The sequence below is a fragment of the Pongo pygmaeus genome, chromosome 1, assembly GCF_028885625.2.
Source record: "Pongo pygmaeus isolate AG05252 chromosome 1, NHGRI_mPonPyg2-v2.0_pri, whole genome shotgun sequence".
Lineage (NCBI taxonomy): Eukaryota > Metazoa > Chordata > Mammalia > Primates > Hominidae > Pongo > Pongo pygmaeus.
In genome coordinates this window covers 94,146,624-94,171,895 of record NC_072373.2, presented here as the reverse complement: position 1 = coordinate 94,171,895, position 25,272 = coordinate 94,146,624, and the positions used below count along the sequence as shown (strand labels likewise).

The 25,272-nt window shown below is 47.3% G+C and overlaps 2 protein-coding genes across 6 annotated transcripts in view; both read left to right on the top strand.

The window, feature by feature from the left end:
- Positions 1-10,849, top strand: part of SLC25A44 (solute carrier family 25 member 44) — a 19,013-nt gene extending 8,164 nt beyond the window's left edge. For 2 of the 4 annotated variants that reach the window (XM_054485305.2, XM_054485315.2), the window contains 2 exons: positions 5,954-6,081; positions 8,300-10,849. In XM_054485305.2, coding sequence (XP_054341280.1) covers positions 5,954-6,081; positions 8,300-8,491 — 320 coding nt within the window. In that variant the 3' untranslated portion in view covers positions 8,492-10,849. The remainder of the gene's footprint in view (positions 1-5,953; positions 6,082-8,299) is intronic. The other 2 variants (XM_054485344.2, XM_054485336.2) reach the window with 1 other exon arrangement.
- Positions 10,849-25,272, top strand: part of PMF1 (polyamine modulated factor 1) — a 27,628-nt gene continuing 13,204 nt past the window's right edge. For both annotated transcript variants that reach the window (XM_054485372.2, XM_054485363.2), the window contains exon 1: positions 10,849-11,229. In XM_054485372.2, the coding sequence (XP_054341347.1) occupies positions 11,069-11,229 (161 nt within the window). In that variant the 5' untranslated portion in view covers positions 10,849-11,068. The remainder of the gene's footprint in view (positions 11,230-25,272) is intronic.

Here is a 25,272-nt window from a genome sequence, read left to right as displayed (position 1 = left end):
AGACATTCTGACTGTAGGACTTCTCCATCTACATGCATCAACTTATGTCTAAAACTTTCTTCAATTAACTAGTCTTCATCCCAAGCTGACTCTCTTTTCTGACTTATTTTCATCGGTCAGTGGCCTTATTATTCTTCAGTTCACTGAGACTGAAGTCTTGGGGATTGTGCTTGACCACTTCTTCTTTCTTGTCCCCATGTCTAGTCCTGGTAACTCTAGAATTTCTCTCCCAACTTTCTCTTCATTCCTGCTGCCTTCCCTGGAAACCATGCCTCTGTTACCTTCCTCCTAGACTGCTGCATCAGCTTTCTAGCTGTTCCCTCCTGAGTTCTCTTCTTTCCCGTCCATCACATACATCTCTAATGGACTGACCTTTTCAACTCGCGTTGTCATGTTCAATGGCTTCCACTGCTTACTGAATAAAATCCAAACTCTTCAGCCTGGCTTCAGCCTCCCTTCACAGTGAAATCTCTTGCTTCTCCCCTAGGTATAGGCAGTCTGTGCTGTAGCCTGGGCAGGTAGTGCACAATTCCTCAACCATATATCACCTCTCCTACCACCGTGTTTTGTTCCTGCCACCCCCTACCTAGATGCCTCCCAGGTTTGCTTACCCCTGGCGCAATCATGACTTACCTTAAGTGCTCCTTATTGCCTCCTCTTCCTTCCTCTCCATGTAACCCTTAACCCAGAAGTGATCTTTCCCCTTTTTCATCCCCATGACATTGAATCTTTCTTAAGGCAGTTATACATTTGCCTTGATGTTATTTGTGTGTGCCCTATCTCTTCTGCTACGTGGAAAGGTTCTTGGAAGGGGGAGGAAACTAACATTTATTGAATGCCCATGTGTGCCAGGGCTCTGTGTGAGGGCTTGTATATCTCATAATTCCAATCTCACAATAACCCTGCTATGTAAGTGGTCTATAAGAACAGGGATCATGTCTGTTTCTGTTCACTATTGTACCTCCCAACACCTAGCTCGGGGCCTCATGAACCTTAATTGCTCAGTAAATATTTTTTGAATTAATAGACTGGTTCTTGCCACTCCTTTTTGCTTAAAGTTGCCAGTGGTGCCTTACCGGCATCTAGAATAAAATCAATTTTCCTTTCCATGGTCTATACATCTCTATTGACCTGACTTCTGTCTGCTTTTCCAGCCCCACCTTGTGCCATGCCACTCTGCTCTTCCTCACTGCTCTTCCCTCAGTTCCTGGTATACATCAAGCTCTGTTCTTGCCTCAAGGCCTTTGCAGATACTGTTCTCTGCCCGGACACCCTTTCCCCTGTTCTTTATGTGGTTGGCTCCTTCTTATGCTTCAGGCTTCAGCTTACATGTCACCTTTGCGAAAAGGACTTTATTCTATTGGAAAGAGGGCTCTTTCTGTTTTATATTTCAGCACCTTGTTTCCTTCTTAGTACTTGTCATAATTTGCAGTTATTTTACTCCCAACTCCCAGCTCCTTAATTAGAATATAAATTCCATGAAGGCATCTCCCTGTCCATGTCTCTGTTCTATGTCTGGTACTTATCATGGTGCCTGGCATCTATTATTAAGTAAATACTCATTTATATCATTAAATACTTGTCCAGAGTCAAGCCAGTCTTAGCCAAGAGGGACTTAAACCAAGTCAGCCTGAGTTCATCTTTTGCCTGGTAGATAAGAGATTCTTAAATGTTTCTTGAATGACTAATGGAGAAAAATGAAAGATGTGGAGTCCCTCTCTCTCTCCCTCCCTCCCTTCCTTCCTTCTTTCATTCTCTTTCCTTTTTTTTTTTTTGAGACAGAGTCTCACTCTGTCGCCCAGGCTGGAGTGCAGCGGCGCGATCTCGGCTCACTGCAAGCCCTGCCTCCTGGGTTCACGCCATTTTCCTGCCTCAGCCTTCTGAGTAACTGGGACTACAGGTACATGCCACCACGCCCGACTAAGTTTTTTGTATTTTTAGTAGAGATGGGGTTTCACCATGTTAACCAAGATGGTCTCGATCTCCTGACCTTGTGATCCGCCTGCCTTGGCCTCCCAAAGTGCAGGGATTACAGGCGTGAGCCACCGCGCCTGGCCCTTTTTTTTTTTTTTTTGAGATGGAGTTTCGCTCTTGTTGCCCAAGCTGGAGTACAATGGCATGATCCTGGCTCACTGCAACCTCCACCTCCCAGGTTCAAGCGATTCTCCTGCCTCAGCCTCCCAAGTAGCTGGGATTACAGGCATGAGCCACCACGCCCAGCTAATTTTGTTTTTTTAGTAGAGATGGGGTTTCTCCATGTTGGCCAGACTGGTCTCAAATCCCAACCTCAGGTGATCCACCTGCCTCAGCCTCCCAAAGTGCTGGGATTACAGGCATGAGCCACCGTGCCCTGTCTGACATGGAGTTATTTCTACCACTTTCTTGCTTTTGTGTTTCATCTTCTCCCCAAGCCCCAGGAAAATGGCATATGTGCATGATTAAAATTGGAATCTGGATCCTGCTGTAGCTTGCAGGCCTGGAGGCCAGAATAGACAGGCCCAAGGAGGCAGGCAGTGCCAGTCCACATGCTACAGTTGTTTTTTTTGTTTGTTTCAAACGGAGTTTCACTGTTGTTGCCCAGGCTGAAGTATAATGGCATGATCTTGGCTTACTGCAACCTTCACCTCCCAGGTTCAAGCAATTCTCCTGCCTCAGCCTACTGAGTAGCTGGGATTACAGGCGCCCGCTGCCACACCTGGCAAATTTTTTGTATTTTTAGTAGAGATGGAGTTTCACCATGTTGGCCAGGCTGGTCTTGAACTCCTGACCTCAGGTGATCCACCTGCCTCAGCCTTCGAAAGGTGCGAGCCACCACGCCCGGTCCAGATGCTACAGTTTAATGATTGCAAAATGCCTTTTTCTTGGGAGAAACAGGATACCAGTGAGGCTGAGCCACCAGTTCACTTTGTTTCTGTTTGTATGCTGATTCTGGGGAAGACAGTATATTAGAACTGGGGGAGAGGTGGTTCTGGTGAAGTTTAGGGAATTCTGCCATCCCAGCTGAGACTTGGAAGCTCTCACTTCTGCCCTGCCAGCCTCCACCTCCCTGGCCACAAACTACTAAAACTAGGAGCATGAGGAAAAAAAATTTTTTTTTTTTTTTTTTGAGATGGAGTTTTGCTCTTGTTGCCCAGGCTGGAATGCAATGGTGTGATCTTGGCTCACCGCAACCTCCATCTCCCGGGTTCAAGCGATTCTCCTGCCTCAGCCTCCCGAGTAGCTGGGATTATAGGCATGCGCCATCACACCTGGCTAATTTTGTATTTTTAGTAGAGATGGGGTTTCTCCATGTTGGTCAGACTGGTCTTAAACTCCCGACCTCAGGTGATCGCCCGCCTCTGCCTCCTAGAGTGCTGGGATTACAGGCGTGAGCCACCGCGCCTGGCTGAGGGAAAAATTCTTAAAGGTATGATAACTGAACTATAGAAGAGAAAACCCTAAGTGACTTACCTCTTGGATCTCATATGCTGTTCCTTCCCTTACTCATACTGCTCCAGGGTACTGGACTTGGCTGCCCCTCGAACACTTGCTGTATGCTTGTCCTCAGGGCCCTTGCATAGGATGTTATCCCTTGCTTTGAAAGCTCTGTCCACAGATCCATTTGGCTTGCACTGTCTCCTTCAGGTCTTTGCTCAGACTTCACCTTCTTGGAATGGGCTTTCATCCTTTATCCCTGAGAGGTCTGAGAAAAAAAATAAAAAATAAAATGACAACCCCTTCCCCTCCACCGCTGGCCTCCCTATCTCCCTTTCCTGCTTTATTTTTATCTATAGCACATACCTGCTGACATAGTTGTGTATTTTGCTTTTTATTTGTTTATTATCTCTTCACACTATAATATAAATTTCCTAAGCACAGGAATTTGAGGCTCTTTTATTTACTGTTAAATCCTCAGGATCCAAGATGACCAGCTCATGGTAGTCGCTCAATAAATCTTTGTTGAATAAATGAATGAACATGTTGTCTTTCACCTCCAGAGAGAGTAAAAAGAAAATTCAATTGCAGGTAGACTTCTCAGTGGTACTGGGATGGGTTAACCTGGGTACCATTCTATCTTCATTAGCATTTTGAAAGATGAATTTTCTTTCTTGATATAGGCTGGAGAAAAGTGCTTATTATTGTAGGACATGACTTTCTATTTTAATATTGTTTTTATTTTTTAAAACATGCACGTTTCAAAATTCAAAAGTTAAGAAAGGGTATGTAGTATGCAATGAAAAGGCTCCTTACCCACCTGGTTCCCTTCTGTAGAGACAGTCAGTGTCACTAGTTTTTATTTCATTTTTAATTTTTTTTTTTTTTTTTTTTTTGAGATGGAGTCTTGCTCTGTCACCCAGGCTGGAGTGCAATGATGAGATCTCGGCTCATGCAACCTCTGCCTCCCAGGTTCAAGTGATTCTCCTGCCTCAGCCTCCCGAATAGCTGGGATTACAGGTGTGCACCACCACGTCCGGTTAATTTTTGTATTTTTGGTAGAGACGGGGTTTCACCATGTTGGTCAGGCTGGTCTCAAACTCCTGACCTCAGGTGATCTGCCCACCTCTGCCTCCCAAAGTGCTGGGATTACAGGCGTGAGCCACCACATCCGGCTCTAATTTTTCTTTGAGACAGGGTCTTACTCTGATGCCCAGGCTGGAGTGCAGTGGCTCTCTCATGGCTCACTGCAGCCTCTACTTCCAGGACTCAGGTGATCCTCCCACCTCAGCCTTCCAAGTTGCTGGGACTACAGGCCCGCACCACCATGCCCGGCTAATTTTTATATTTTTGGTAGAGGAGGGGTTTCACCATGTTGTCCAGTCTGGTTGCAAACTCCTGGGCTCAAGTGATCCACCCATCTTGGCCTCCCAAAGTGCTAGGATTACAGGCTTGAGCCACCACTGCCTGGCCATGTCACTGGTTTTTAATATATCCTACCAGAGTTACTCAATGCATATAGAAGCAAACATTTAGTGTGTGCTTTTCTACCCTATGAGTTGGGAGGAACAGGGCAAGAGGCATAAGGTTTTTACATCAGGAAGGATTTTCTGCCCATCAGATGAAAGAAGTCAGCAAGCAAATTTTGAAATCTCCCTCTCCAAGGAATCTTGTCCTGTTTAAATGGATGATGTTGGCCAGGTCCAGTGGCTTACACCTGTAATTCCAACACTTTGGGAGGCTGAGGTGGGAGGATTGCTTGAGTCCAGGAGTTCAAGACCAGCCTGCGCAACACAGTGAGACTCTGTCTCTACAAAACATTTTTTTTTTTTTTTTTTTTTTTTGAGACAGAGTCTTGCTCTGTCACCCAGGCTGGAGTGCAGTGGCGCGATCTCGGCTCACTGCAAACTCCGCCTCTCGGGTTCATGCCATTCTCCTGCCTCAGCCTCCTGAGTAGCTGGGACTACAGGCGCCTGTCACCATGCCCAGCTAATTTTTTTTCTATTTTTAGTAGAGACGGGGTTTCACCATGTTAGCCAGGATGGTCTTGATCTCCTGACCTCATGATCCACCCGCCTTGGCCTCCCAAAGTGCTGGGATTGGAGGCGTGAGCCACCGTGCCCGGCACTACAAAACATTTTTTAAAAAATTAGCTGGGCATGGTGGCACAAGCCTATAGACCCAACTACTGGGGATGCTGAGTTGGGAGGATTGCTTGAGCCCAGGAGATTGAGGCTGCAGTGAGCCATGATCATGCCACTGCACTCCAACCTGTGTGACACAAAGAGACCCTGTCTCAAAAGAAAAAAATCAATCAAAATAAATGGGTGATATCACCAAGATGACTCCTGGAAAGGGCCTGAGACTTAATAGTTTTTTGAAGGAAGCAGAGAAAATAAAAGATAGGAGTTAGGTGGCGAAAGGTGGAGGGTTTGTCTGGGTTGGGGTTGGGAAAGCCACCTGGTAGAAGCAGCAAGCACAGTGAGGGCAGACTGGTGGTGCTTTGTGTCTTTAGCCATTGTCTTTCCCTGGATTCCAGAGCAGCTCTCCTACCTGTGTCCTAAGGAGTGCCCTCACATTGTCTTTCAAGCTGTCTCGGGACCCCTGGCTGCAGCCACTGCCTCCATCCTCACCAATCCCATGGATGTCATACGAACCCGCGTGCAGGTAAGACTAGCCACTTCCCTTACCCTCCTCCTGGAGAAGCCATTAGAAGCATGACCTTCAAGCCCTCCATTGTTGCCCTCACCTCTTTGTGTCCTGGCCCTCTAGTCCAGTCAGTCTTCTCCTGAACATCTAAGCCCCTTCTGTGTGCTTAGCATCTGCAGAAGCCAGCCCACAGCCAGGCACAGTGGCTCATGCCTGTAATCCCAGCATTTTGGGAGGCTGAAGCAGGCAGATCACCTGAGCCCAGGAGTTCAAGACCAGCCTGGCCAACATGGTGAAACCCTGTCTCTACTAAAAATAAAAAATCAGCTGGGTGTGTTGGCATGCGCCTGTAGTCCCAGCTACTCGGGAAGCTGAGGCAGGAGAATCACTTGAACCCAGAGGTGAAGGTTGCATTGAGCCGAGATCGCGCCACTGCACTCCAACCTGGGTGACAGAGTGAGACTTCGTCTCAAAAAAAAAAAAAGAAGCCCGCCCAGCACTTAAAGTACCTGGAACGCTTCTCACTCTGTCTGCTACCTTGCATACCTCTCCTCCATCACATGCCCATGCCTCCAGGAAATCTTACTGGTTTCTTCCAGCCTTTACTGGAGTCCTATTCCATAGCCTATTAGCATAGCCTATCAACGACTCTTTCCTTTACCTTGCAGGTTTGTGGTTATAAGAAATATTGATTTCAGTTAATTCATAAGTCTGTCTGGTTCTTCCAGTAGGCCATAAGTTCTCTGTGGATTATGAGAATGACTTAAATAGGTTTCACAGATTTTATGGTGTGGATGCAGCAAAACCCTGACAAAGCCCTTAGTAATGCTCGTCTTCAGTCAGCTTAAAGACAGTTACACAGCACCTAGACCAGGGAAATAGAATCTGAATGATGATATGTAATATGCAAATAGTAGGTGTTGCCATATAAAGTTTTATGTCTGATTTGAGGTGGAGAATCAAAGTTGTACAAGAGAATGAAGTCACTGGGTTATGGTGAGGGGAGGCGGGAAGGAAGATAACCTTAACAGGTTGGGGATAAACTCAGCTTGCCTAGTACCAGGATGTTGGGAAGCAGATAAGTAACAAATATAGGTATTTTTGTTCCTAGGAAAGAATGCCCCCTCATTCGAAAATGAATACACTGGCATCTGGTTGGTTTGCAAATAATAAAGTGCACAGGGTCAGTCCTCATTCTTTCCTGAGCCTTATTCTGGGCGTTCTAGGAGGAGATCCAAGGGAAAGGACAGGTCTCTACTTTGAGGAGCTTCCAGGCTGGAAAGACCCAGAGGCATAGGTGAAAAAGTCCTTGACATGGCTGTGGGAAAAGTGGAAGGGTTAGGGAAGCAGAGATGGTCACATGAGAGAGTATTGGAGAGGAAGAAGGGAGTGTGGAGGAGGGTGCTGAAGGAGGTAGGGCAGAAGTGGGGGATGTTCTTAGCCATGGCTGGGATACCTTGTGAAGGTCATATCATATAAGGGGAGGTATGAACAACGAGTGAGTCTGTCCTGTATTGGCCGAGGGGCTGAAGAGTGGTTTCTAAAGGTGTAGTTTAGGGGTAGGGGAGGGTGTGGGACTGTTGAGAAAGAAGAGAGAAGTGATTTCTGCTTGGCCAGGCTTTCAGTGTGATAGGGAAGATGCCTATATTTGTTCATGGGGTGTGTGAGAGATTGCAGAGATGGAGAGGAAGTTTCCAGCTCTGAGGCTTCAAGGGATTGAAATGATCAGAATCAAAATCAGACTGGCAGAGCTGCAGAGCGTCTTAGAGAGGATTTAACCCAGCCTCCCTGAGACCAGAGAGCAGCATCCAGTCTAAAGACTCATAGCTACATAGATTATCTCATGATATCAATGATAGCTAACATTTATTGTACACTTAACTCTCTGTCACCACTCTTGTTAGTATTTATGAATATTATTTTTTTTCTTGCTCGTAACAACCTCATGGTGCAGGTACTATTATCACTGTTTTATATTTGAGGAAATTGGGGCACAAAGAGTTAAGTAAATTACCGAAGGTTATGTTGTTAGTAGGCTGGGGAGCAGAATTCAAACTCAGGCAGTCAGGCACCAGGGCTCATACTAAATCACTGTGCTGTACCATCCCTCACAAGCAGAATCCACGCCTTCCGACGTCAGAGTCTGTTTCTCCCCACTTTAGCCTAAGGCAGAGGGAAATTGAGCAGAGGGGCTCTGACTACAGACAATGGCCCTCCACTGTGTTGACTTTTCCAGGTTGAGGGCAAGAACTCCATCATCCTGACCTTCAGACAGCTGATGGCAGAAGAAGGGCCTTGGGGCCTCATGAAGGGCCTCTCAGCCAGAATCATCTCAGCCACACCTTCCACCATTGTCATTGTGGTGGGCTATGAGAGCCTCAAGAAACTCAGCCTCCGACCTGAGCTGGTGGACTCGAGACACTGGTAACCAGTGGTGGGGAGAGAAGCCTGCTGTTTTCCATACTACCGTGGGTCAGGGGCGGAGTGGAGAGGACAGCACCCTCTCCAGATGCCCCCACCACACACCCAGCCCTGCCCTGGGCCAGGTGGCCTATCTGGGATAGGGATAGAGAGACTTTGAACTGCTCTTGCTGAAGAGGCTCCACGCCTGGATCCCTTGCCTCCACTATTTAAACTTCTCTTCTGAGCTGGGCTCCCTCACTCAGTCCCTGTATTCGATACTGGCCTAAAGACCCCACCCCCAACCCTGCCAGCCCTTCTTCTGGCTTCCCCTTCCATCTGTGTCCCTGAGACCCTGAGAAGAGCTGTACATAGAGCTTGCTTACTACCACGGGTTCTTCCTCTTGGGCTTTCAGCCCAGACTCCAAGCAGCTGCTATCAACCCTCTCTCCCTTCATCTCTTAGCCTTGCTTATTTTTATTTTGGGACCGAGCTGCCCACTAGATGACTCTGCTTTTCCCTGCATTTGGGGCTAAGGTGCCAGGTACTTATTTGCACAGGGAGCAGGAGCAGCAAAAAATCTCTGGTTCTCCAGAGCACTCGTCCTCTCTTTGGAGGGGTTATTAGGTTGGGGAGAAATGTTGATACTTTTGTTTTGTGTGTGTGTGTGTGTGTGTGTGTGTGTGTTTTAACATCTGTGAACCAGGCTATTAGTCCTGCTAAAGCGCCAATCCCGCTGTCAGAGCTCACCCCCTTCCTAAGACAGGTAGAAAAATGTAATGTAGCTTTTTCCACAATCCAGTTCCCTGTCCCTTCAGTCTCAGGAGCCCTAGGAGAGTCTAAGCTGGGGCATCCCCTGGCCCAGAGGACTCCCGTACTGGGCAGTTCTAAGTGGATCAGGCTGTCTTGGGTGCACTGGACTTAGAGCACTACCTTGAGAAATCAGGTTGAGAAAGTAGTTGATCTAGAAGGCAACAAGTGGGCATGTGTTCCCCAGCACATTACCCAGGCCAGCAGAGCCAAACCTAGAAGAGGGCAGTGGGGAGATTCTCTGCCCCAGGCAGCCATGACATAGACATAAATACCCCAATCACTCACTTACGGCAACAAGTGTTGTCTCACTATGGTGATCTCTAAGATCCACATCACTGGATGCGTGGTCGTCCCAGTCATGGTACCCTGTGGAGGGATGCTGGAAGAACACAAAGAGCAGTTCAAAAAGTCACCCAATACCAGGACCACTGCATTTACCAGCCTGATACTGCCAAGATTATCTGATGCTCTCCTCAGGAGCTAGGAGAGGAGTGCTCCTTCTTCCCTGCCTCATTCTCCCTACCGCTACTCTCCCCAAGCCTGTGTTGCAGGTAGAGAGGTGCAGCAAATAGAGAAGGCATGTCAAACCCTGCATTTCTACCTGAGACGTGTGACCTGGATGATCCTCCAAACCCTATTGGTCCCACCCCCTGGGAAAGGCCATGGTGCCAATTTGAAAGGTGCTAGCTACCTGAAGCCTTGATATTTCTTCATGGCTGCCGCACATTCTTCCACCTTGGCCAGAACAGGTTCTGAAAACCGCTTCTCTACCTTCACCACCACCACTGCCCATCTTGATCTCTTTGAGGGTTTTCCCATTTCACTTGATTTTATTTTTGTTTATCCCTTCCTGCACTTTGTCAAGAGAGTCCTCCAGGTTCTATCCAGGAATGTTCACATCCAAAGGGTTGGACCCACCGATCATTCTGAATCTTCCTGCCCCTCCTCACTGCTTTACCCTGAGAGCCACAAATATAATGGAAGCAGTTCCCCCCACCCTCACCCCATCTCTTTAAGCTCATCCTAGCAAGACCTCTAGAGACTCAACTTTAGTCCTTCCCCGCCATTGCACAGTGGGGAAGGTGTCAGTGGGGAAAGTGTCACGGACAGGATGTAGGATCCTGCCGCTCGCGTCTTAGTGTTTCTCCCCCAAGACTTTCCTTCTGTTTTGTTGTCTTGTGCAGTGTTTTACAGCCCCTCTTGTGTTTTTCTTTATTTCTCGTACACACACGCAGTTTTAAGGGTGATGTGTGTATAATTAAAGGGACCCTTGGCCCATACTTTCCTAATTCTTTAGGGACTGGGATTGGGTTTGACTGAAATATGTTTTGGTGGGGATGGGATGGTGGACTTCCATTCTCCCTAAACTGGAGTTTTGGTCGGTAACCAAAACTAAAAGAAACCTCTGGGAGACTGGAAACCTGATTGGAGCATTGAGGAACAAGGGAAATGAAAAGGCAGACTCTCTGAACGTTTGTTGAAATGGATTCTTGTGAATATTAACAGTGAATATTCACTGTTGCACTGTACGAAGTCTCTGAAATGTAATTAAAAGTTTTTATTGAGCCCCCGAGCTTTGGCTTGCGCGTATTTTTCCAGTCGCGGACATCCCACCGCGCAAAGCCTCGCCTTCCCGCGACCCTCAGCCTCCGATGACTTCCTCGCCCCCGCCCTGCTCGGTGACAGACGGTCTACCGCTTCCAATCGGAGGCGCCCGTCGCGGGAGTGGCCAATCGGGAGCTCCGGCGGGCGGGGAAGCCGGGCCAGTTAGATTTGGCGGTTCAACTTCAACATGGCCGAAGCAAGTAGCGCCAATCTAGGCAGCGGCTGTGAGGAAAAAAGGCATGAGGGGTCGTCTCCAGAATCTGTGCCACCCGGCACTACCATTTCGAGGGTGAAGCTCCTCGACACCATGGTGGACACTTTTCTTCAGAAGCTGGTCGCCGCCGGCAGGTAAAGTGGAGGCAGCCGCGGTGGGAGTGTTTGTCTGCACCGAAGCTCAAATCCCGCGAGGTCAGGACGGCCGCAGGTCGGCGCGCGGTCACGTGGGTCCGCGTTGGGGGCGGGGCAGTCGGACCAGGCGACCCAGTCAAATCCTGAGCCTTAGGAGTCGGGGTATTCACGCACTGATAACCTGTAGCGGACCGGGATAGCTAGCTACTCCTTCCTCCAGGAAGCCCCGTTTTCACTAAAATTTCAGGTGGTTGGGAGGAAAGATAGAGCCTTTGCAAATTAGAGCAGGGTTTTTTATTTTTTTATTATCTTTGAGATAGGGCCTTGCGTTGTCGCCCAGGCTGGAGTGCAGTGGCGTGATCACTGCAGACTCGACCTCCTGGGCTCAAGCGATCTTCCCGCCCTAGCTTCCCAAGTAGCCGGGACTACAGGCTCGGGCTACCGCGCCCGGCTACAGATCAGGGTTTAAGTCGCGGCCCACGACTATGTGAGCAAGACGTAAGCCCCCTGTCCCTCGTCGGCTCCTTGTCAGTCAAGTGACAGCAATAGTACCTTTCTCATAGGGTCGTTCTGAGAATTAAATCAGTAAATACACCTAAGGCGCCTAGGACAGGACCTGCCACATAGGAAGATTTATTAGCTATTATGAGAATATCTTCTTCACTGGGAGATTGCCAGGACTAAATGTGTTACCATGAAAAGAAACATTTTTCCTTTCTCGACTTTTATTTTTTTTATTTTTATTTTTATTTTTTGAGACGGAGTCTCATCCTGTTGCCCAGGCTGGAGTGCAGTGGCGCGATCTTGGCTCATTGCAACCTCCGTCTCCCGGGTTCAAAGGATTCCCCTGCTTCAGCCTCTCAAGTAGCTGGGATTACAGGCGCACACTACCACACCCGGCTAATTTTTTGTATCTTTACTAGTAGAGACGGGGTTTCACCATGTTGGCCAGGCTGGTCTTGAACTCCTGAGCTCGTGATCCACCCACCTCGGCCTCCCAAAGTACCAGGATTATAGGCGTGAGCCACCGCGCCCGGCCTTGACTTTTATATAACGTATATGACTCGAGTTTTGCCCATGATCCCACCACCCCAGCACATCAGAGTTGAAACGCTTCCAGGAGTTCGGTGCCCTGACCACAGCCTCTCCTCCTCTAGCCCTCTCTATCCCCACTTCCCTGTTCTTTGGCTTCATCAGGACTCTCATCTATTCCCAGTCCATTGCTCCTGGATTTAGCACTTTGCCTTTCCTACACATAATTAATGATCTCTTCACTCATGACTCATCAACGATTTGAGTGTCAGGTGCTGGGGATACCATGAGGCAGACAAGGCCTCTTGTGTTTTTGGAGCTTGCATTCAATGGGTAGAGACGCCAACAACATCATCACAGCCTGGTAAGACAGTAAGGCCATTATTATGTGTCAGCAGTGACTCATGCCTGTAATCCCAGTGCTTTGGGAGGCTGAGGCAGGAGGATCATTTGAGTCCGGAAGTTTGAGGCTTCAGTGAGTTATAACAGCCCCATTGCACTCCAGCCTAGGTGACAGAGCAAGACCCTGCCTCTAAAAAAGAAAAAAAAAAAAGATAATGAACAGGTAATGATACCACTAGATAGGATGGTTGGGGCGCCCATTCTGAGGTGGCATTTCAGCTGGAACTTGAAGGATGAGAAGGAACCAGATTATTATTATTATTATTTATTTATTTATTGTTTTTTTTGAGGCAGTGTCTAGCTCTGTCGCCTAGGCTGGAGTGCAGTGGCTCGATCTCGGCTCACTGCAGTCTCCACCTCCTGGGTTCAAGTGATTCTCTTCCCTCAGCCTCCCGAGTAGTTGAGATTACAGGCGCCCGCTACCACGGCCAGCTAATTTTTGTATTTTTTAGTAGAGACAGGGTTTCACCATGTTGGCCAGGGTGGTCTCGAACTCCTGAGCTCAAGCGATCCACTCACCTCTGCCTCCCAAAGTGCTGGGATTACAGGCATGAGCCACCGCACCCAGGCGGAACCACCTTTTTGAAGAATTACAGAACCAGTGTATAGGAAAAGGGGACAGCCTGTGCGAAGTGCCTGAGGTGATCAGATATTCCAGGAACTGGCAGAGAACTTCTTGTCTACAGCATAGTGATCAGAGTAAAATGAGATGAGGCTGGAGAGGCAGGTAACAGTCTTATCATGCAGGGCCTAGTTTGCCATAATAATGAATTTGATAAAATAATTTGTAATCACTTTTATGAACCAATCATGGCACGTCATCATCATATGTCCTGGCACGGTCCCTCCCTTGTATTTATTTTTCCCTACTCATTCTTGCCCTTGTCTCCCCTCCCATAGTCCCCACTTTCTCTTAGTTATATGTCCCACATTTATTTATTTATTTATTTATTTTTATTTCTTTTAGAGATGGGGTCTTGCTGTGTTGCCCAAGCTGATCTCAAACTCTGAGGCTCAAGTGATCCTCCCACCTCAGCCTCCCAGAGTGCTAGGATTACAGGCATGAGCCACAGTGCCCGGCCCATTTATTTATTTATTTATTTATTTATTTATTTATTTATGAGACAGGGTCTTGCTCTGTTGCTCAGGTTGGAGTGTAATGGCACAATCTAGGCTCACTGCAACCCCTGCCTCTTGGGTTCAAACGATTCTCCTGTCTCAGCCTCCCAAGTGGCTGGGATTACAGTCATGCACCACCATGCCCAGCTAATTTTCGTATTTTTAGTAGAGATGGGGTTTTGCCATGTTGGCCTGGCTGGTGTTGAACTCCTGACCTCAGGTGATCCACCTGCCTCGGCCACTTACTTATAACACAAATATTTACTGAGCATTGACAGTGTCAATAAATTTGTTCTAGTTCTAGTAGGGTTCTAGTTGCTGGAGATAAGGCAGTGATCAAGATGGACAAGGTTCCAATCTTCTTGGAGTAGACATTCTGGTACCATTTAAAAAAAAATAAAATTGAGCCTGGCGCAGTGGCTCACACCTGTAATCCCAGCACTTTGAGAGGCAGAGGCGGGTGGATCACTTGAGGTCAGAAGTTTGAGACCAGCCTGGCCAACGTAGCGAAACCCCATCTCTACTACAAATACAAAAATTAGCCGGGCCTAGTGGCGCATGCCTGTAATCCCGGCTACTCGGGAGGCTGAAGCAGGAGAATCGCTTGAACCTGGGAAGCAAAGGTTTCAGTGAGCCGAGATCCCACCATTGCATTCTAGCCTGGGCAACAGAGTGAGACTCTATCTCCAAAAAATAAATAAAATAAAATAAAATCAGTGTAAAGGAATAGAGAGCAATGGGGAAAAGGGGTCAGGGTGAGGAGGAGGGTAAGGAAGTGGCATTTGACTGTATCCTTGTAAAATATGTTATATTTTTGTCTGTGTATGTTTTAAATTTATATGAATGATATTGTGCTACATATGCCATTTTTTACTCAACAACATTGTTTTCAAGATCTAACTATGTCAGGCCAGGTGTGGTGGCTTATGCTTGTAATCCCAGCACTTTGGGAGGCTGAGGTGGGTGGATCACTTGAGGTCAGGAATTTGAGACCAGCCTGGCCAACGCGGTGAAACCCCGTCTCTACTAAAAATACAAAAATTAGCCGGGTGTCGTGATGCCCACCAGTAATCTCAGCTACTTGGGAGGTTGAGGCAGGAGAATCACTTGAACCCAGGAGGCAGGGAGGTTGCAGTGAGCTGAGATTGCTCCACTGCACTCCAGCCTGGGCAACAGAGCGAGTCTCCAACTCAAAAAAAAAGATCTAACCATGCTCTAAAAGTGCACATGCACATGGTTCATAGCTTCTTAGTGCTGCCTGTCAGTCCTTGATATGCATCCATCACTTACCCATTTCCTATCAGCTCCTCATCCATAAATTATTCCAGGATGAATATCCTTGTACATTTCCACAGGAGCTAGTGCTAGAATTTCTCTGAGATGTATAACTGGGAGAGGAATCACTGGATCCTAGAGTTTACACCTACCTCTCTTCCATCAGATTACTTTCCAGAAAAGCTGTTCTTGTCTGCCACCTCCTCACCGTCACTGGGTTTTTACCATTCTAATATTTGTCATTCTGCCAGGTGTGAAAGGGGTATCTTGTTTTAATTTGTGTGTCCCTGATTCCTGGCAGGTTTGGGCATTTCTTCATGTACTTAGTCATTTTGGCTTCCTCTTCTGAGAACTGCCTGCTCATTTCCTCCAGCCTTTCATTTTCAGACTTTTTTAAAAATGGAGGTTTTTATCTTGTTGATTTGCTAGAGTTGCTAGTATAGAAGGAAATATCTGTCTATTGGGTGATAACTTTGTTGATGATGTCCTTGAGGAACAGAAGTCTTCAATTAAATAAAAAGCAGCACACATTTTAACTGTTTCCATTTTCCCTTAAGAGGATGACACAGAAGGGAAATGCAGTTATCCCTGCAGACCCTTCATGAGCTGTATGGATCCTCCTGACTCCTTTTCTCAGCCTCTTGACTAACTCAAAGAGCCATTTAAAAAAATGCCAGATATAGGCCAGGCGCAGTGGCTCATGCTTGTAATCACCAGCACTTTGGGAGGCTGAGGCGGGCAGATCACGAGGTCAAGAGACTGAGACCATCTTGGCCAACATGGTAAAACCCCATCTCTACTAAAAATACAAAAAAATTAGCCAGGCATGGTGGTGCGCACCTATAGTCCCAGCTACTCGGGAGGCTGAGGCAGGAGAATTGCTTGAACCTGGGAGGCGGAGGTTGCAGTGAGCTGAGATTGCGCCACTGCATTCCAGCCTGGGTGACAGAGCGAGACTCCGTCTCAAAAACAAAAACAAAAAAACAGATATTGCCTAATCCATTTTTTTTAAAATCCTAATTTTCATGTAATTACTTCCATACATTTTTTTTCACCTTATGATTTGTGCTTTTGGGGTCTTGTTTATTTTTTTATTTTTTTTAATTATTATTTTTTGAGACAGAGTCTCGGTCTGTCACCAGGCTGGAGTGCAGTGGTGTGATCTTGGCTCACTGCAGCCTCCTCCTCCCAGGTTCAAGCAATTCTCATGCCTCAGCCTCCCAAGTAGCTGGGACTACAGGTGCATACCACCACACCTGGCTAATTTTTATATTTTTAGTAGAGACTGGAGTTTCACCATTTTGGCCAGGCTGGTCTCAAACTCCTGACCTCAGATGATTCGCCCGCCTCAGCCTCCCAAAGTGCTGGGATTACAGGCGTGAGCCACCATGCCCGGCCCTTGGGGTCTTTTTTATAAAGGCTATGCCCACATCTAGGTCACAGAGATAATCTCCAGTGCTTTCTTCTGTTAGCTGTTTCATCGTTTTACTCTTTAAATCTTTAATCTGGCTGGATTAAGGTATAAAGTGATAGTCTCAAGCCAGGCTTATTTTTCTAACTTTCCCAAATACCATCAACTACACAGCTCATCTCCATTGCTTGATGGAGCCCCCTTACCAATGGCCAGCTCCTAGCCCACTGTGTCCCTGAGTCTCTCTCCTGCCCCACTGATCTGCCTGTCTCTGCCAGTGCATGTGGGTTCTTAAAACCAGGCCCTTGTAGGAAACCTTATGTTTGGTCCAGCAAGTCCCATCTTTTCTCTTTATTTATTTATTTAGAGGCAGGGTTTTGCTCTGTTGCCCAGGCTGGAGTGCAGTGGCACAATCATGGCTCATTGTAGTCTCAAACTCCTGGGCTCAAGTGATCCTCCCAGCATAGCCTCCCAAGTAGCTGGGACTACAGATGTGTGCCACCACACTTGGCTAATTTTTTTTTTCTCTTTGAGACTGGATCATGCTCTGTCGCCCAGACCGGAGTGCAGTGGCTTGATCACAGCTCACTGCAACCTCCGCCTCCCCGGCTTAGGTGATCCTTTCACCTCAGCCTCCCGAGTAGCTGGAACTACAGGCACACACTACCACACCCAGCTAATTTTTGTATTTTTTGTAGAAATGGGGTTTTGATATGTTGCCCATGCTGGTCTTTTTTTTTTTTTTTTTTTTGAGACAGAGTCTGGCTCTGTCGCCCAGGCTGGAGTGCAGTGGCGCTGTCTCTGCTCACTGCAAGCTCTGCCTCCTGGGTTCACGCCATTCTCCTGCCTCAGCCTCCGGGTAGCTGAGACTACAGGCGCCCGCCACCACGCCCAGCTAATTTTTTTCTATTTTTAGTAGAGATGGGGTTTCACTGTGTTAGCCAGGATGGTCTCGATCTCCTGACCTCATGATCCACCCACCTCGGCCTCCCAAATTGCTGGGATTACAGGCGTGAGCCACCACGCCCGCCTGCCCGTGCTGGTCTTGAACTCCTGGGCGCAAGTGATCCTCCTGCCTCAGCATCCTGAGTAGCTGCCTGAGACTACAGGCATGCACCACCTCACCTGGCCAATTTTTTAATATTTTTGTTTTAATTTTTTTGTAGAAATGGGGTCTTGCTACATTGCCCAGTCTGGTCTCCAACTTCTAGGATCAAGTGATCGTCCTGCCTCAGCCTCCTAAAGGGCCGGGATTACAGGTGTGAGCCGCTGCACCCAGCCTGTCTCCAGTTTTTCCTCATCTTGGGGCATTCCGCCACCCTTCCTTTAAAACTACCCCTTTCAACGTAGTTAATAACCTCTTTGTTGCTACTTTGGAGATATATACGTGTGTGTGTGTGTGTGTGTGTGTGTGTGTGTGTGTGTGTGTGTGTGTATATATATTTTATTTTTTTTCAGACAGAGTTTCACTCTTGTTGCCCAGACTGGAGTGCAGTGGTGTGATCTCGGCTCATGGCAACCTCCACCTCCTGGGTTCAAGCGATTCTCCTCAGCCTCCTGAGTAGCTGGGATTATAGGTGCCCGCCACCATGCCCAGCTAATTTTTGTATTTTTAGTAGAGATGGGGTTTCACCATGTTAGCCAGGCTGATCTCGAACTCCTAATGTCAGGTAATCCACCTGCCTCGGCCTCCCAAAGTGCTGGGATTACAGGCGTGAGCCACCGCACCCGGCTGGATATATATTTTTTAAATATTTAATGTACTTGCTTTCCTTGTAGGCTTTGACATTGTCAACCACTCCTCTGTTCTTCAGATTTCTCCCTTGGTTTCCGACGTCATTCTCTGCCCCTTTACCTGACTAGCTGCTCCTTCCCGGGCTCCTCTCCTCCTGTCCTTTAAACGTGTGAATGTTGCCCTCTCCTTACTTTCACCCCCTCCTCCCATCTGATGTCTCACTGCTACTGAAAGCCTTCGGTGACTGTCCATTGCTCCTCACCAGGGCTTCTAGGCCCTGCCTACCTCTTGTGCCCCGCTGCACTCATACTCACTCATACTGACCTCTTCATTGCCTGGAACTTCAAGTGCTTTCCTGCCTTGGCATCTGCACTTGCTGTTTGCTCTGCCAAGAATGGTCTTCCTCCATCTCTTCCCTGACCCACTCTAAGGCCACCTTGCTCCCCTGGTGATTTGTCATGATAGATACCGGTTATTTCTTCTTTCATAGCACATATTGCAGTCTACTGTTCTGTTGTCTGCTTGTTTACTTATTTGTGGTCAGTCTCCCCTACATAAAACCTAAGGTCCTTGAGGGCAGAATCTTGTCTGTCTGTTCATCATTCTCTATTCTTTACTCATCACGGTGCCTGGTATACAGGAGGCATTCAGTACATAGTTTTAGATAAATGGGGATTCTCAAGCAGTATCTCCCCTGAGTTTCAGACCTCTAACTCCAAACAGTCTACTACTACAAATCTCCATTTGGTGTCCCACAGAGTCATCAGCTCAGCATGGGAACAGGATTTCTCTTCCACCTCTTCCCTTCCTGTGATCCCTGAGTTGGTTGAAGGGATTACCACTATCCATTCTCTAGGCTAAAGATTTGAGAGTCCTCATTGGCCTGTCCATCACTTTCACTTCCATTCAACTGCCCACCCCTGTTGGCTCCAGCCTCTCTCGCCTCCGACTCCTCCTTTCCACCCTTGCTGACACTGTCTGAGTTCAGGCCCTGACTGTCTCTCACTGGACTCTTGCACCTGCCTCCAAACTGGCCCTCCAGCCTCAGTCTTGTGTCCTTCCTCCAGTCTACAGCTCAGATTTGATCCCCTTCTCCTGCTTAAAATGTTTAATTGGTTCAGGGTTGCTTCCAGAATGAATGCAAGCTCCTTAGCACAGCATACAAGGCCATTCCTTCCCATCTCACCAACCGCAAGTCAGGGCCGTGGGAGTACAGCACATGCACACCTGAGTGCCGGTGCAGACCACACATGGGCACGGAAGCTCTTCTGCACCGAGTGCTGTCCCCCTGCCTTCACCCCTGCCACCTTGTCTTCCCACTGCTGCTTCTCCTCACTAGAACATCCTTCTTCTCATTTGATTAAATAGGAACTTAGCTGGTTTCCAGAAAAAGGGCTCAATAAGTATCATGTATGAATACATACTTTTTTTTTTTTTTTTTTGAGATGGAGTTTCGCTCTTGCTGCCCAGGCTGGAGTGCAATGGCACGATCTCAGCTCACCGCAACCCCCACCTCCTAGGTTCAAGCGATTCTGCCGCATCAGCCTCCCGAGTAGCCAGGATTACAGGCATGAGCCACCATGCCCGGCTAATTTTGTATTTTTAGTAGAGATGAGGTTTCTCCATGTTGATCAGGCTGGTTTCAAACTCCTGACCTCAGGTGATCTGCCCGCCATGGCCTCCCAAAGTTCTGGGACTACAGACATGAGCCACTGCTCCCAGCCGAATACAGACTTTTAAGATGTATGCAAATACTTGATTTTTCTCCAGCCCCAAGCCATTAAGTTAAAAGCCTTTAAAGTCCTCAGCCCCAAGAATGAAGTACTTATACCTGGGACAGGAGTCTGAACATAGTTAATCTGAGTTTATTCACATGTTCATTATCCAAAAGGATAACAACTAGATAGATTTTCCCCACAATTCAGCATATTTTCCATATAAATGTCAGTTTGAGTGAGAGGGTACATTATATGATGCACCCGAAATGACTGAAAGATGATTGGCCACGGTGGGCTTTCAGATCCCGTGGATTCACACCCTGCTGTCTTCCTTTAAGCTATCTTCCTTTCATTGTCTTGGGAAAGACTCCCCAATATGTTCTCTCTCAGGCTTCAGAGCAGAGAAACATGGCCCTGTTGGAGCCTACCCTTTGTAACCTCTGCCTTGGTCTCTGGAAACGAAGGGTTCTTTTCTGTCCCCATGGCCTCCTGAGCCATCTGAAAACCATTCTCCTGTTGAGCTAAAGCAAGCAGACAAGGGTGCTTCCTTTTTGTGTTTTGTTACAAACCACGACCCACCAAGAGAGACAGTTGGTTAGAGGCATCATTAGTGGGGCTCAGATTGAGGACCAGTTAGTACTATTCAGAGAGAAGCTGGGTCTGCTACAGGTGCTTTTGGCACCCTGGCAACTGTGCCCCATGTGTCGGTTTGTGGGGGCTAAGGAAGTGAGAGGTGTTTGACAGTTTTGTTTTTTTTGTTTTTGTGAAATGGAGTCTCGCTTTGTCACCCAGGCTGGAGTGCAGTGGCACGATCTTGGCTCACTGCAACCTCCGCCTCCTGGGTTCAAGCAATTCTCCTGCCTCAGCCTCTGGAGTAGCTGGTACTACAGGCGCATGCCACCACGCCCAGCTAATTTTTGTATTTTTATTAGATATGGGGTTTCACCATATTGGCCAGGCTGGTCTTGAACTCCTGACCTTGTGATCTGCCCGCCTCAGCCTCCCAAAGTTTTGGGATTACAGGTCTGAGCTGCTGCGCCTGGCCTTTTTTTTTTTTTTTTTTTTTTTTTTGAGACGGAGTCTCACTCTGTCACCCAGGCTGGAGTGCAGTGGTGCAATCTCTGCCCAGTGCAACCTCCACCTCCCAGCTTCAAGTGATTCTCCTGCCTCAGCCTCCTGAGTAGCTGGGATTACAGGCACCCACCACCATGCCCAGCTAATTTTGGTGTTTTTAGTAGAGACAGGGTTTCACCATGTTGGCCAGGCTGGTCTCAAACTCCTAACCTCAGGTGATCCGCCCGCCTCAGCCTCCCAAAGTGCTGGGATTACAGGCGTGAGCTACCGTGTATGGTGACAGTTCTTAAGTTCTTAGATGCCATACTTAGAGATGTCCTTGTGGTCCAGTCTTCTGGCCTGGGATATGCCGCACAGGGTAAGATGTGTAAAGTGACTTAAAGCCTACGTCTAGCAGTGACCAAGAAAAGAAAGCAAATTGCATTTGTAATGAACTCAGAGTTTTAAACTAGGGCCAAAGACTGTTGGTGTTCATAGGAAATAGTTCATCACAGGAAAAAGAGTGGTTTAATATATAAACTATTCTGACTATAAATGCCCTGGAAATATCTCACCCTCTTTGAATATGCAGGTGATGCCTGCTACTGGTGGTGATTTGTTTCTGAAGGGTGGGCATGAGTCATCAAACTGTGGTGTATGGCTCCAGGCCTGGCATGCTCATACTTTCCCTCCGTATGTTTCCAGACCATCCACCTCTTTCTGTCCCCACTGTTTCTGCCTTGCTCCGGGCTGCTATTGTCTCAGCTGTGCTTCCTGAAGCCACCCTCACACAGCAGCCAAGTGCATGTCCTAAGGTGTAGATCTGTTCATATCACATCTCTGCTTCAGTCCCTTTTCTAGCTCCTCCGGTCATGATACATCCACACTCCAGACTGTTTCTGGCCCTGCGTGGAAGCCAACATGGCCAGATGGCCTGGTTGAGTCCCAGCTGGCTCCATCACATGCTGGTTGTGTGACCTTGGGCAAGCTTCTCTCTGCCTCAGCTTCCTCATCTGAAAAATGGGGGTGATGATAATAGAACCCTGCCTCATAGAGTCATGGTAAGGATTCAGTGAGTTATGTAGAGTACATAGAACAGGGCCTGGCACTAATCAGTCCTCAGTTTCCTATTATTACTGCATCTTCACACACATGCACATATGTGCATGTGCACACACACACACACACACACACACCCCGCCCTTCAGCTACACTGCCTGAACTTACTCCATACTGCTCTTCTCCTGTCTTGTGGCCAGCTCCTGCTTCTCTCTCTGACATTGCTTCCTCTAGGGAGCCTTCCCTGAGCCCCTGCTAAGACCCCATGCTGTCTCATACCCATTTTCCCGAAGGTTGATCTGCAATCCCTTTGACGGCAGGAATTGTACTGTTTCGTCTTTGGGTTTGTACCACTAAGCTTGGCCTGGTACCTGGTCGGTGCTCAGTAAGTGTCTATTAAATGAATATAATTATCCTGCTGGTATTTTTTATCTTCATGCTAATATTTATCAAACCACAAAGTTTCTTCCATCTTTCTCAGGAAAAGTATCCCAATTTCAGATTTTTGAAGTTTTCCCAGCAGTTTTCAAAGGAAGAAGCTAAACAATAAAAGACTAAATTAGTCCAAGAGACCAAATAACCTAAAGATATAATTAGGATTAATTTTAAGTATTTATTTTTAATTGACACATTGTAATTGTACATATTTATAGCATACATATCTATGTTGTATAATGATCCAATCAGGGTAATTAGCATGTCATCTCATGGATTTATCATTTCTTTGTGGTGAGAACCTTCAAAAGCATCTCTTCTAGCTATTTGGCAATATGTATTATTTTACGGTTAACCACAGTCACTCTACTGTACAACACCAGAACCTATTCCTCCTTTCTAATTGTAACTTTGTACCTGTCGAAAGGCTAATTTTTAAAGGATAACCTTTTAATACAACGATTCATCTTGAATCACTGGCCTGGAGACTTTCCTCTTATTTTCATTAAGAAACATTTATCAGGCCGGGCGCAGTGGCTTACGCCTGTAATCCCAGCACTTTGGGAGACCGAGGCGGGCAGATCACGAGGTCAGGAGATCGAGACCACGGTGAAACCCCGTCTCTACTAAAAATACAAAAAATTAGCCAGGCGTGGTGGCGGGCACCTGTAGTCCCAGCTACTTGGGAGGCTGAGGCAGGAGAATGGCGTGAACCCTGGAGGCGGAGCTTGTAGTGAGCCAAGATCGCGCCACTGCACTCCAGCCTGGGCGACAGAGTGAGACTCCGTCTCAAAAAAAAAAAAAAAAAAAAACCATTTATCTCTTTCTTCTTTCCTTCTTTCCTCCTCTCCCTTTCTCAGTCCTGGGGCTTCCCAGTGTACACAGGACCGGAAAGTGGAGAGAGAAAAAGACCAAATGGAGAATTTTTTTTTTTTTTTCCTTTTTGAGTCAAAGTCTTGCTCTGTTGCCCAGGCTGGAGGGCAGTGGCGCCATCTCGGCTCACTGCAACCTCCGCCTCCTGGGTTAAAGCGATTCTCCTGCCTCAGCCTCCCAAGTAGCTGGGATTACAGGCGCCTGCCACTGCGCCCTGCTAATTTTTGTATTTTTAGTAGAGAGGAGGTTTTGCCATATTGGCCAGGCTGGTCTCGAACTCCTGACCTCAGGTAATCCGCCCACCTCAGCCTCCCAAAGTACTGAGATTACAGGCATGAGCTACCATGCCCGGATGAGAAACATTTCTTAATGAAATGGACAGCCGTATAGTGAATAGGGGATGAAGAGCAAGAATTTCTGTCACTCCAGTCCTCAGCTTTTTTTTTTTTTTTAATTTTTTAAATTTCAGTAGTTTTTTGGGGAACAGGTGGTGTTTGGTTACATGGATAAGTTCTTAAATGGTGATTTCTGAGATTTTGGTGCACCCATCACCCGAGCAGTGTACACTGTACCCAATATGTAGTCTTTTATCCCTCACCCCCCTCCCACCCTTTCCCCCCCAGTTGGCAAAGTCCATTGTACTATTCTTCTGCCTTTGGTCCCCAGCTTCTATTTGTTTTGTTCTCAACCTTCCCGGCTCCCCACTCCTTCATTGGGACGGAAGTGCTGGTCCCCGCCTGCCCTCTGGTGGACAGCCTCTGAAACAGGCCTTCAGTTGGGCGGCGTGCAGGTTACCACAGGGGAGGAAGGCAAATCCTGGCTCCTTTTTTGGCTCCCTTAGCACTGTGTACACCGTGACATTGTGTTACCCTCTTTTATCTTTCCATGCTGTCCTGCACAGTTTATCTGCATATGTAAACCAGATTGACATATGACCAGAGCCTGATTCTGTGCTTAAATATTTTGAAGTCAAATTTATTTAAATATTTTTATTTATTTGTTATTTTTTTGAGGTGAAGTCTCACTCTGTTGCCCAGGCTGGAGTGCAGTAGCACTGTCGCTACTCACTGCAGCCTCCACCTCCCGGGTTCAAGCCATTCTTCTGCCTCAGCCTCCCAAGTAGCTGAGATTACAGGCATGTACCACCACACCTGGTTAATTTTTGTATTTTTAGTAGAGACGGGGTTTCACCATGTTGGCCAGGCTGGTCTCAAGCTCCTGATCTCAAGTGATCCTCCCACTTCGGCCTCCCAAAGCACTGGGATTACAGGCATGAGCCACTGTGCCCGGCTAATTTTTTTATTTTTATTTTAAAAATTTTTTTGTGAAGACAGGGTCTCACTATGTTGCCCAGGCTGATCTCGAACTCCTGGGCTAAGTGATCCTCCTGCGTTGGCCTCCCAAGAAAAAATAACAGGTTAAAATCGGTTAATATAGTCATCTCAGTTTTGAAACTCAATAAATGTGGTTTTTAAAAGTTACTTTCATTTCTTATAAATTTAGCCTTTTTGAGGCCACAATTTGGCCTTTTCTCTCTAGTGGGGACAAATCCTAACAGCTGGTTCTTACCCCTGCTGGGTTGGTTTCTGCATGTGCAATTGCACACAAGCCTCATTCACTAGCACCTGCCTTCCACCCGGGAGGAGACTTCCCATCTCTGGGGAGCCAAGTTTCTGACTTCTATACTTCTGAAGGGCAGTGAGGACTGTTATTTTGAGATTAGTAAGAATAATTGTAGCTAACATGAAGCATTTCAGTGTGCTGGGCACTGTACTGAGGACTTTGTATATTTTACCTCACTTAATCTGCACAGTAATTTTGTGAGGCCTAGATAGTTATTATCCCCATTTGACAGAGGAGGAAACTGAGGCTTATAGAGGTAAAGAAGTTGTCTGAGGTCACTAGTTGATGAGTGGTAGAGATAGGATTTG